Here is a 13,348-nt window from a genome sequence, read left to right on the forward strand (position 1 = left end):
TTCTTTGTTAAATGCTAGTAAAATTGATATATTTTAGATTAATCTTGTCAGGGAAGTCTTAAAAATTAGACATTCAGTCCTTTTTAAAAACAAAATAGTTCACAATTTGCACTCAGCTTTCCAGTTAGTGTATGATTGTTGTTGTGTACCTTCAAGTTGTTTCCGACTTATGGCGACCCTAAGGCTTAAGCCCCCATGACCCTATCATGGGATTTTCTTGGCAAGATTTATTCAGAGGGGGTTTGCCATTGCCTTCCTTTGAGGTTCAAAGATTGTGACTTGCCCAAGGTCACCCCTTGGGTTTCCATGACTGAGTGGGGATTGGTCTTCAGAGTCCTTGTCCAACACCCAAACCACTACACCATGCTGGCTCTCTAGTGTATGTACCTGAGATAAAAAAGAGGATCAGAAATATATTTTGTGGAGTGGCTGCATTGAACATTTTGAGAAACCATAATTTTCTATCCCAGGGCTATAAGGAAAGATATTGGAAGCTTTTGCGCCAATATTTGATGTATAGCAGCTTTCTGTGTTGTCCAAACCTAGATGTGTGTGTGGGGTGAGTGGGTCTGTGAACCTAGAAGGTCTGATCCTGTTGACTCTACAGACCACGATGAACTACTAATCCCATCATACTTTGCCATTTAGTACCTTGGCCTGGTTGGAATTTGAGTTCAAAAACATCTAGAAAAGCGAAATAATCTTCAGCAGCATTAGCACTATATCTAGATTATTACAATATCTCAATGCAGTTAGTCTGAGATTTATTTCTTTCCTCATTTACCATAGTTAAGATATGTATACATAATGTCAGCAGTGCACAAACTCTGTCCTGTCTGTTGTCCTTTGTGAGAGAGATTGTCTCTGAGGACTTCATCACATGGGGAAAATTAGGTTAAAGTGGTCCAATGCAGGGTCATCCAGGGCGTTAGAGACAAGATTGCAGTTGCTTTTCACATGACGCTGCACGCACATAGGACAGACTCCAGACAGAAAGTGAGGTGAATCAGGAAATAAGCAATTTTGCAAAACTACCATATTTGCATTTCCATTTCATTTGTGAATTTGCTCTCTTCGCATAATGGCAGCAGTCTGAAAACCAAGTCTCCAGATGCCCCCTGTTCTCGAATTTCCCAAGATTCCTTGCTGTCCCCAGGAGAGGGACAGGATCTTCTTAAAAGGATACACACACCCCTCTTTCCCTCCCCCTCAACTCTCCTCCTCTTGCAGCCTCTAATTAAAGGAACAGCTGATGAGAGAAGGCAGAGGGAGAAGATGTTTTATAATTCCCCCTGAAGAGGAGAGAGAAATGGAGGACATGTCCTAGAAAAGAAGGGCATCTGGGAGTATCAGCCCTCACAGGAATCAGGCAGGTTTATGGAGTAGCGCCCTCCTCTTTCTCTAGTGTGTGTGTTTGGGTGTGGGTGTGGTTTTAGAGGCATTTGCACAGGGAAACCTCATCCTTCCTTCCTCTGAAACAGCTTCTGGGACAAAGAGGATTTTCCTCCCTGGTTTCCTTTCCATCTCTGGAGCATGTGTGTGTCTGCACTTGGGGAAAGGACAGTTTGGAGCATGCGCAGAAAAGGCATTTCCAAGTTAGCAACCGTATTTGTCTTCACCATCTGAAACCCAAATTCGTACTCGACACACTTTCTTGGCTAAGTAATGTGCTTTTAACCCCTTGTTGTGCTCTGTGTGTGATAACCATTAGCAAATTGGCTTGCTTTTCTAGGATGCCAACATTTTAACCATTTTTGGGATGGAAGCACATAGGTCCCCGTGTGAAAAAGTCCTTAGTGTGTTTTACACTGTATTCCTTTGGCAGGGATGACAGGTTTATTGTTTTATTCTTGTGCAGTGTGGCAATAATTGATATACAAAATAGGAAATAGGAAATGTTTGTGCAAATGCAACTGAGACTATGTAGGGAGGGAATATGTATCAATCATGCTTCTTTGTTCTTTTTCAGCACACATTTAAAGTTTACTTAAACCTATTTAACTTCTTATAATGAGTGTATATCTGTCTCTGTGTTTTAGACATAACAATAAAACTAGTATTTTTTTTTGGGGGGGGTGGAATTTTTCAGGAATGTACAAAAATTATCTATGAATTTGCTGAAGATACTAGGAAGCTGTATTTTGGAGCCCTAACACCAGGCTTTGATCTCATGGCAAAACTTAGGTAAGTATATTCTTAAATTTGGCTTCATGTAAACACCTCAGACAAATGTTTCTGACAAGATTCTTGTTTGGTTGGCTTCTTGTAATGACTATGAGAGAAACAGTACGTTCTCTTCTACCTAAATTATTTAGATGGTCTTTAATTATTAAGGCTGACTAATGTTTATTATTCTGTTGTTCTGTAGGGGCTGCATTGATTCGATTCTCCCTCCTAATGCACATGAGATAGCGGAAAATCGTCTCTTTGTATCAGTCACTAGTGCTAAAAATGGAAAGAATCATTTGCTTTCAAATTTTGCCTCCAGGGAGGATCTTGTTAAGGTAGGAGAGTTGCGTATCACTTCTATAAATGAAAATGCATTACTGCCTCCAGGGTTGAAGTGTTTAGGTTTTTTATTAGCTGTGGCTTGAGAACTCTTCATTTTATTCACTTTGTTGCTTGAAAAAGAACTGTTGACTTGTTTGAAATAACAACAGCCTGACCTAATATTTTTGAAAACTTTTGCAACAGATTTCTGTATAGAAAACCATGCACACCTAGATACTCCTGAATTAACTGCATGCATAGTTTGACACAGATGGGTATACGAGCCCCCATCCAACATCATGGGATGTTGTATATCATTAGAGATGGAGTGAGGGCCAGATTTACAGTAACAAACAACTTCATAAATTGATTCAGTGCCTTCCTCCTGTCTTCTCCCCACTTCCTTTTCTTTTGTGTCTTTTAAATTGTAAGCTTCTTAAGAGGAGCACTATCTTACTTGCTATAAGTATGCAAAAGGATCTTGTAGCACCTTTGAGACTAACTGAAAGAGGTTGGTAGCATGACCTTTCATTGACTTGAGCCTACTTCCTCAGACTCATGAAGTGCTTTGGGAAGGTATAATTGGAGAAAGTTGTTAAAATTAGCCACTGTTTAGATTTTTGATGTAACACTAGCCTGTGGTTGATCTAAAATGTGATAAGAAACCTCAGTTTTATATCTTTTGATGCAGAGGAGAAGTGGTATGGTGTCTTTGTGAAAGCACAAGCCTTGCTACATATTCCCCTTGGAACATTAAAACATCCATGGTTTTGCATGATGTTCAGTAACTTCTGTTATTTTGTCATTAGTCTTAAAGAAGCAGCATATCCTGAAATAAACTGAAATATAGTTATTATTGAATTGAAAGATACTTATACACAACTAGTATCTTTTACTAAAAAGCAGACATTATAAATAAGTGAAAACATTTTTTATTTTCCATCCCGTCCACCCTTTTCTACAGGTCCTTCTAGCCAGCAGTTTTATTCCTCTGTATGCAGGTATCAATCCAGTGGATTATAAAGGACAGGTCTGTGTGATTAAATCTCTAATATTTTGGATGCTACAGATATGTGTAGAAAGGAGGAAGGGAAGAGATGAAAAAAATAAATGTGACAACAGCGTTAAGACTAACTGGTTTTTATTTTTACATGGCCTTTCATGGATATAAACCCACTTCTTTGGATGCAGTACCAAGGGGTATTAAAGCCTTAGGTATAAAACCTATTTATACAGCTGTGGGAGTGGAATAGAATGTAATCAGATCCAGAATGATGCAAATCATGACCTTGTCCTAAATTTTAAAGGACTCTGCAAGGTGATACAGATATTTCAGATCTTTACGGTGGTCAGTTACAGTTGATGTGGGAAAGCAATAACAACACTCAGCTACCTGGGTTCAAAACTGGATTCAAGAATTTATGTGGATATTGTTAAAACCATCCTCTCAGTTAAGCAGATAAGTGCCAATAAAAGCTAGTGTATTTCAGTAACTCCACCTTACATCCTACTTCTGAAACAAAGGCCCAGTACAGACGGTCCCTTTGTGGTGCGCCCATGACGTGCTAGGGATGCTTGGGGGCGGGGCATGCACACGGCCCGCAACGCTAGCACATCATGGGCACGCCGAAGCTGTGTGGCACCATTCAGATGGTGCGCGCAGCGATGACGTGCCAGCAGTGCAGTGTCCAAATGGTGCTGTGCCGCTGGCACGTCATTGTGCCGTCGCTATGGCGCTGCTGCAGAGCAAGGAGAGGCGCCTCCCTGGCACCTCTTTTTGGCACTCTGTACTGTGCCAAAGTGACCTTTAAAAAAAACCACTTTTCTGTTGTTATACTCCAAGAGGTTTTCCTCACAAAATCTAAAGCAAGGGTAGACATGCTACAGCTGGGTTTTTCCGTGTGTTTTTTTTTGGGGGGGGGGGCTCCTCCAAGACCCTGGAGGACTGTACTGCTACAGCTGCCATTTTGGATGATAAGAAATTACATTATGTTACTCCTGGTTACTTTTTTGGGGTGGATTTCCCTCCCTCTTTTACTATTTTTAGGTCACCCACCAAAGTTGTCTTAGTATTCTGGAGCATTTCTAAGTTTTTTTTTTAAATCAAAGTTTTTATTTTTGGTGCAAAATGTGGGGAGAGGTCCCAGGGCAGCCCCACAGTTGCACAGGATTCTCCTTCCAACCCCTTAAGGCAGGGGTAGGCAACCTTTTTGAGCCGGGGGCCGGGTTGCTGTCCCTCAGACAACTGGGGGGCCGAAGTCAAAAAATGAATAATTAAACAATTTTTTTAAAAAATGAAATAAATAAATAAACCAGGACAAAATTTTCAAATGGAGGGCACTTTTTTTAAAAAATGGAGGACATGTGAAAAAATTTGCTGATTTTTAAAAAAATGTTAATGTAAATGCATATTTCTGAGGCTTCTATAGACAATTGCCCCCCTTGCCCGCCGCTTGCCCCTCTTGCCCACCTCCTCCTGATAGGCCAAAGGCCCCATGCCCTCACGTGAGAGGCCAAAGGCTCTGGCGGCAATCGGCGGCAGGACCGGGTGGGGGCCGGTCCCAAGGCCTTGCCGGCCTGCATCCGGCCCGTGGGCCGCAGGTTGCCTACCCCTGCCTTAAGGCATCTTGCAGCTTGCATAATTTTCAGACTCTCTCTAAAGTCTGTCGAGCCCCTGAGTCTCCTGCGTGAATGGAAACTGTGACCAAAAGAAGTCCATTGACTTCTTTTTTTCTAAAAAGGGACTGCAGATCACAGACTTTTCAGAACACTAACTAGGTATGTTTTAGTGAGGACTTTAGAGTGAATTGTTTTGTTTTGTTTCCTGATTCCCATGGTTGAGATGCATCTGCAGCCTTAAGAGAAGTCTTTGTATTTGTGCCCTGTCCTCTAACCTGGACTTCCACTGCAGCAGACATCTGCAGTTCTGGAGCATTATGTTGAATTATGGTTTGGAGGATGAGTAAGAGAGACTTTATCATTTACCCATCAGTTTATGCCTTTGTTTGGTTCATGAAGCAGCACATGGCACTCTAAAATGAATGAGCCCAGTTACATAGATTTAGATACCTGAATTTGCTTGTAGATGTATATTCCATTAAGCTTAGTCCTCATGCTTCATGTGCTTCTTTTAAGTGGATTTTAACTGCACACTGTTTCACAGTATCTTTTCTGCTTGCAATATATGTGTGAATTACTAGAAATAATACGTGAAAATGCAACAGGCTCTGAATTATGAAGAGGTACATTTTAATATGATGCAGTGGGAGAAAATAGGTTTTGTTGTAAAGGAGAGCACACTCTCTAAGAACTGAGCTATCTGCAGTGCTGCTTCAACCACGAGTAAGGAACACCAGGGGATTGAGACTCCAACAGCTTTGGCACGCCTCTTTTTTTTTCCTTCATTGCCTGGATAGCTCTGTGTTCATATTCTCTGGAAGGTGTGAGAATTCAAAGTTTGTCAGAGAATGGAGCTCTGCATGCTAGCTCTTCCTTCTACAGTATATACATGCACATTGGCACACAGTTTCTTAGTCCTCAACTTCCCTTCTCACTGAGAAGGTATGAAGGAGAGTTCTATTTTTGTTCTTTTATGCATGAATACAGGACTCTTATTTCAACAGGACTCTGCTTAATAGAGTGGCACGGTCAGGAATGAGGGGTCAAGTAGAGGTGTGCACTGACATGTAAAGGGCAGGGCCAGCATGTGTACCTTTTTCTTCCTATCTCATTGGAGCCTTTGCACATTCAGGAGAACCTTTGGATAGAGTTATCCTTGGCAGCAAAACCGCAAGGCTGCTGTACCTCACCACTTATAACAAGAGACCCCATACTATACCCCCACTGATTCTGCTATAGAGGTTAAGGCTTTGCTGTCAAGAAGATCTTGTCCTAAATTAGAGTGACAATTCTGGATGTTTTTAAACTGCAGTGCCAACAAACCACTATAACAATGAGAAATACTGGGAGTTGTAGTTAAGCAACATGTTGTGTGTATGTGTGCGCGCACACATTTTCCAGCTGTCACCTAAATGCAATTGTTAGTCCATAATAGAATAAACCTGTCGAGTCAGCCCCAGCCGTTAATCCAAAGCCATTCTTCTTCCATGAAAATGTCTCGACCTGCCCTTTTGTATGTTTTTATCTAGAAGCCAACTTTTTTGCTTCCATTCTGGAAATGTTCTTGATAGCATAGATGACAAGAAGCTACACATTTTAAGCAAGGAAAAGGGCACTAGAGAGTTTTTAATCTGGCTTCATTTTTTTGTCTTGTATAATAGTACATTTTCCCATTAGGAGTAGTTTATTGCAGATTAAATGCATGGCAGATGAACATTTACTTGTTTTGTTTACATTTTGCCCCACTCATGGATATTAACCAATTCTTAAATTTAAGATAATGATAACCACAATATAGATGGGACCACCTCTGAATTTTAGCCCCTGATTTGGATCTGGTTTTGAATTTATGTTCATCCAGGAGGTTTGCTGTCTCAACAAACTTTATATTTTACTGGGCCCCGTATGTATTTTCTGCCAAATAACACAAAATAGTCCTATGACCATCTCACAGGTTCCTATAAATCATACACATGTCTTGCATCATTCTGTGGGTAATGTGCTCTAAGGGGCATACTGTTGTGAGACTGGGAGAATTAAGAAAGAAATCTGACCAATTAGTGAATTCAGGATGTTTTATGGAAGGATGTTTTCTTCAGTTTTATGATCCTCCTGAGGAGACTTGTCTGTTGGGCTGTATAAAAATATCATAAACAGATAAGTAGATTAAATTTGCAAGGCATAAATTTACAAAAAGAAGCAGTTGAAAAAGGACTAGAATACTGTATTTGTTTAGAATTTTATAAAGCTAAGGAAATTTTGGAACAGAAAATAAAACATACCTTAGAAGAGTAGATTTGGAAAAGATACCACAAATATAGAATAATGGAGCAGGTAAAGTATGTTCAGGATATAACAAGGTCAAGTTTCATTTTCTACTAGAAATGGATCGATGGTGGTTTAACCAATGGCCTCCCCATTCTGCCAGTGGGCCGAACTGTGACTGTTTCTCCCTTTTCTGGCCGACTAGACATCTGCCCACAGGACAAAGGACGTATGGATGTCTATGCTAAAGTTGCAAAACAAGACTTAATGGTGAGTTACACAAACAAATATTTAGGGAAATGTTCATGCTAAAACCTGGAAATGCTTGTACTAAAACCTGATCTTGCAGTACCCCCTCCCTCTCCACACACACACACACACACACACACACACACATATATATATAGTGTGTGTGTGTGTGTGTGTGCGCGCGCGCGCACACACACACACACACTACACACACACACATATATAACCCTAGTGTGAAACAAAGATAAATAAATCCAGTCACTAACATAAAGGCATTGCACAAGGCTTAACCACTCTTGTTAAGCAAATTTAAACCTTATGCTAATAGTTTGGGAACTTTCATATTTTTGTTACTATCTATAAATATTAAATATTATAAATAAATATTATTAATAAAATAAATATTAAATAATATTTTATCTTACATCTTTGGGATTGGTCATGTGCAACATTTAAAGCAAATATATGGCAAAACAAAAGAAGGCCTGACAATGAAACCAAAGCAGTATCATCATAGATTCATTGAATCTTAGAGTTGGAAGGCACCACAATGGCCATCTGGTCCAGTTCCTGCCAGGAATATACAACTAAAGCACTCCTGGACAATGTCCATTCAACCTCTGTTTAAAGACTTCCAAAGCTGTTCAACTGTCGAACAGCTCTCAGCATAAAAAAGTTATTCCTAATGTTTAGGTGGGATCATTTTTCTTGTTTTTTGAATCCATTGTTTAATGTTCTAGTCATCTGAGGCAGCAAAAAACAAGCTTTCTCTATCATCTACATTTGACGATAGCTATCATATCACCTGTCAGTCTTCTCCTCCCCAAGCTACAGGTACCCAGCTCCCTGAGCCATTTCTTATAAGATTTGCTTTTCAAGCCTTTAGCATCTTGGTCACCCTCCTCTGGATGGGTTCCAGCTCATCAATATCTTTCTTGAATTGTGGTGCTCATAACAGAACACAGTATTCCAGGTGAGGTCTGACCAAAACAGAATAGAGTTCCACTACTACCTCCCTTGCTCTTGACACTGTAATCCTGATGATGCCGCTCATCTGATGATAAGATATATCATGTCAGTTATCAGGGCTCATTTATTTGATTGTATTTTTATATCACCCTTTATCTTATTACAAAATGTAATAAAATCCTAATGTAATGTATAAAACACCATCAACTTTAGCAATAAAGGACAGAAAATAAGAGAGCTCACATCAACTAACTTAATAAAGCAGTTGAAAATGCCTGGAGAAACAAATATATTTTGACCTGCTGCCGAAAGTACTTAATTGTAATAGAACAGCTTTAGGCGAGACCCATGGTGATGTGATACCAAAAATAATGAGTATGGATCTGACTGAACCTGGTACAACCAGTAAGTGTACTGGTTGATCCTGCACCAGTTGCTGTCGCTTCATAACCTACCACATAGGTCTGTTCTGAGAATAAAATAGGTAATGATTCTGGTGGGCAGCTTGGGGAAAAGGCTGGGATGTAAGTGAAATAAATAAAGTTGGAAATTGTTGCCAAGATGGAGAAAACATTTTCATAAACTGTGAGAGGCATCTGTGCCTGAAAAGTTTGCATAGTTGAGATGAGGATCCATTTATAGCCAACCCCCATATCCATGGATTCTGCATCCATGACTCAACCATCCACAGCTTGAAAACATTATTTAAAAAATGCAAACCTTAATTTTTATTATTTTATATAAGGGATACCATTTTACTGCCTTGTTGTATTTAAAGGGACTTGAGCATCCACGGATTTTGGTGTCCATGGAGGGTTCTGGAATCAAACTCCAGTGGATACCAAGGATCCACTGTATTTTGAAGTAACCTCAGAGACCACAATAAAAAGACATAAAGGAATAATAATAATAAAATAATAATAATAAAATATTTATTTATATCCTGTCTCTCCCTTCCGGGATCTAGGCAGGTAACAGTCCAATAAAACAGATATACAGACAATAATAAAGTTTCTCTAATCCCCTTAACCCTCCCTCCTACTGCTAAAAATTACACATAAACATCAAGATACAATGCAATATCCCCAGTACAGTGTACTTAGATACAAATTTTGTAACTAAGGATCAACACAGGTCGAATTATTCCAAGAAACCATGAGGAGAGCTGGTGAAAGTGAATGGATGAATTTGGTTAATTCAGCTGGAGGTTAGTCTGGAAAGGCCCGCCGGAAGAGATCCATCTTTAACGCCTTTTTAAACGCCTCCAAAGATGTAATATGGCGGATCGCTTCCAGCAGGTCATTCCATATTTTAGGATCAGCACTGAAAAGGTCCTCTGGGAAGTCACCACCAGCCTGGTTTTCTTTGGCTGGAGTAGGTTCCTACCAGAGGACCTGGGTACGTGGGAAGGATTGTATGGGAGAAGGTGTTCCCTCAAGTATGCTGGACCCTAGCAATATAGGGCTTTATAGGTAATAACCAACACCTTGTACTCAGCCTGGAAGCTAATAGGCAGCCAATGAAGAGATTTCAGTAACTCCTTGGAGACTAACTGGACAAAAATTGTAATATAAACAATTGTTGACTAAAGTCCACAGTGGACATAAAATACAACAGATTAACATGGCTAGTTACGTATAAATTATATATCTCTTTCAAAAGTGCTTGCATAGAATTTCATGCTCCAGGGGTGCATAAAAATTGTGCTATCCTTTTATTTGGATTAAAATTGGGGAAGAGCAGATCTATTTCTGGTCTGTGTCATATGTCTCTGTTTTCATCCATAACTCTGTTCTATTCCAGCACTGATCTGCAATTTTTTGGAGCTTCTTCTCAGATCAATATTTAAATACACAATTTAAAGTATATAGTTGCTTAAAAATGTATTTTAACCTTTATTTCCCCCAAAAATGTATGTCTGTTCCAATCTGCACATTAATCTGAGAAATGTAGTTCAGGAACATTTCAGATCACCAGAAGCATCCTTAATGATGATATGAAAAAGTCATGGAGGAATTTGATGGGATTCAGATATCACTTAGGACGTGATGCCTTGAACTCTTTATATGACACAATGGGAGGAAAAAAATGAAATGGGATTTTAATAGGCAAAGATTCATCCTAATGAGATCAAAAGGGCAGGCAGAAAAAATGATTTAATAAAAAGAAATAATGTAGCTATCATGTACCCTGTCTGTTTTTTTAGAATCTGGCAGTACAGTGGTCCCTAGTTATCCACTGGGTTTTAGTTCCAGGACCCCCCGTGGATATCAAAATCCATGGATGCTCAAGTCCCATTAAAAACAATTGGGTAGTAAAATGGTGTCCTTTATATAAAATGGAAAATCAAGGTTTGCTATTGGAATGTTTCCTTTTTTGGAATATATTCAAGCCATGGATGCTTGAATCCATGGATAAAATTCCATGGATAAGGAGAGCTGACTACTATAAAGCTGTTTCCCTCTCACTCAAAGCTACTTCAGTCAGACTTTGTTTTATAAGATGATTGAAACTGATGAGAGTTACAAGTTACAATATTTCATATATTATATGTAGGATTTTAATATACCATAGTGGATGGAATATTTATGAGAATAATAATGTTTAGGACTAGTTATGGCCCAAAACACATTGAAGAAATAATCCAGTTTGAGACAACTTTAGTTGCCCTGGCTCAATGCTAGAGAATTCTGGGAAATGTAGTTTTGTGAGATATTTAGCCTTCTCTGTCAGAGAGCTCTTGAGCCACAATAAACTACAATTCCCAGGATTCCCTAGCACTGAGTCAGGGCAGATAAATCAGTTTCAAACTGGATTGTTTCTGCAGTGTGTTCTGGACTTTTGTTTCTGCTTTAACTTCCATATCAACCTCCTATGAAATCATGGAATTTTTAATTTGGTTGGGCACTACAGTTCTCTGGCTGGGAATTCTCAATATCTTTCCCTAAATTGAAATCCCAGGATTCTAGGTTGTTGCCATGACACTTAACGTGTACAGTAATATAGTCCTACAATAGTTGCCACAGATGTTGAAAGGCTCACTATATTTAAGGATGTGTTGCCTCAAAATGAAGCTAACCCCAACCAGAAAATATAAGACTCCTTTCATTTGTCTTATTTCTTGTTTACAGTTGTCCACAGCAAATTTTGTAAGACTTCATCAGGCCCTGTTTCCACCAGGCCAGGAGAAAATGGAATCACTATACCAAGAAGGATATGACGATGCTGTACATTTTTTACTAAAGGAAAACTGGTTTGAATAGATTATGTGTGGCAAAAATTAACAAAGTCTGATGGCTGTCAGAGTAAAGCTACAAAACACTCCACAGAGCCCAAGGGATTGCTATCACAATTTCTGTTTATCTAAAATGAATGCCATAGGACTTACATCTGTCACTGTCAAACAAGTGTTTATATATAGGTGTGCTGGATGGAATTTGTAAACAGGTTCAAATGCAATGGAATTGTGTAGTAGCAGTTCTGCTTTTTAAAAAAGAATTGGATTTTTGGGTTTGTTTGTTTGTTTGTTTTTGTTCTTGTGTCATGTGAATGCCATATAGTATGCAATAATAATTTAAGAAATGTTCAAATACGATTTGCTGGTATTAGTAAGATTTGAGATGTATGCTTGGATTAGGACAGAAAATAGGAACTGTCAGCAGAGAGTTGCATACTTGTGTTCTTTCTCAATTAATCCTGTTTGTGTGTCCATTAATTGACTTATTCATTTTCATTTTTAAATCCAGTTTCCCCCCTCCCCTGCTGGTGTACTCTCAAGCATGAACTCTAATTACAAAGAAGCTGTGGGAGACAAAACAGCTTAATTGCATATCTTTTAATTGTTATGCGTATGTGTTTTGCCATTAGAACATCTTGTTCTTCAAATAAATTCTATAACTTTTTCAATTTTCATTTGCATATGCTGTCTCTTGCTTTCTCTCGTGCAAAACACATTGCAGGTAGGGTGACGATGAAATAGTTTCTAAAGAGATATACATACACATAGACACATGCCTTGGGCCTATTCTTATATTATACCAGTAGAATGGTTCCTATCCAAGAGAGAAGCAGAAAGTTATATAGCAATGTGGGAAAACAAATCAGATGCACAATATAAGATGAGTGGCACCTACCTTGACAGTAGTGTATGTAAAAAAGAGATATGGATATTTTAATACATTACAAGGCAAGCATGCATCAACAGGACAACAGCATCAAGCTCAAGTGGAAGTGTAACAGTACCACTCTATAAGTACTGGTATTCGTAGTTGGAGTGTATCCAAAGGAGGACAACCAAGATGAGAAAGGTCTGGAAATCATGCTCTGTAAAGAATGGTTGAAGGAGGTGGGTATGTTTGGCCTGGAGAAGAATGGTGATTTGATAACAATCTTTAAATATCTAATGGGTTGTCATATGGAAGATGGAACAAGTTTGGGTTTTGTTTTTGTTTTTTGCTTCTCAAGAGAATAAGCAGTGGATTTGAAATACAAGTAAGGAAATTCCAACAAAACATTAGGAAAAACTGTCTGACTGTAGGAACTGTTTGGCAGTGGAACAAATTATCTCAGAGGGTGTTAGACTTCATTGGAAGTTCTAAAACAGAGATTGGATGGCCATCGTTTGGGGATGCTTTAGCTGTTGATTGCTTCAGTGGTCAGGAGTTGGATTAGAGGATTAGAAAATTCTTCCATTGGGATTCTATAGAGAAACAAGTTGCATGAAGCAACTCTTGCCCACAGAACATCAGCAAAGGGA

The 13,348-nt window shown here is 39.0% G+C and overlaps 1 protein-coding gene across 7 annotated transcripts in view; it reads left to right on the top strand.

Moving 5' to 3' along the window:
• Positions 1-12,502, top strand: part of PNPLA4 (patatin like phospholipase domain containing 4) — a 35,307-nt gene extending 22,805 nt beyond the window's left edge. For all 7 annotated transcript variants that reach the window (XM_042459558.1, XM_042459553.1, XM_042459556.1 and 4 more), the window contains 5 exons: positions 2,090-2,184; positions 2,369-2,504; positions 3,455-3,520; positions 7,492-7,644; positions 11,724-12,502. In XM_042459558.1, the coding sequence (XP_042315492.1) occupies positions 2,090-2,184; positions 2,369-2,504; positions 3,455-3,520; positions 7,492-7,644; positions 11,724-11,855 (582 nt within the window). In that variant the 3' untranslated portion in view covers positions 11,856-12,502. The remainder of the gene's footprint in view (positions 1-2,089; positions 2,185-2,368; positions 2,505-3,454; positions 3,521-7,491; positions 7,645-11,723) is intronic.
• The last annotated feature ends 846 nt before the right edge of the window (positions 12,503-13,348 follow it).

Source organism: Sceloporus undulatus, chromosome 3 (genome assembly GCF_019175285.1).
Source record: "Sceloporus undulatus isolate JIND9_A2432 ecotype Alabama chromosome 3, SceUnd_v1.1, whole genome shotgun sequence".
Lineage (NCBI taxonomy): Eukaryota > Metazoa > Chordata > Lepidosauria > Squamata > Phrynosomatidae > Sceloporus > Sceloporus undulatus.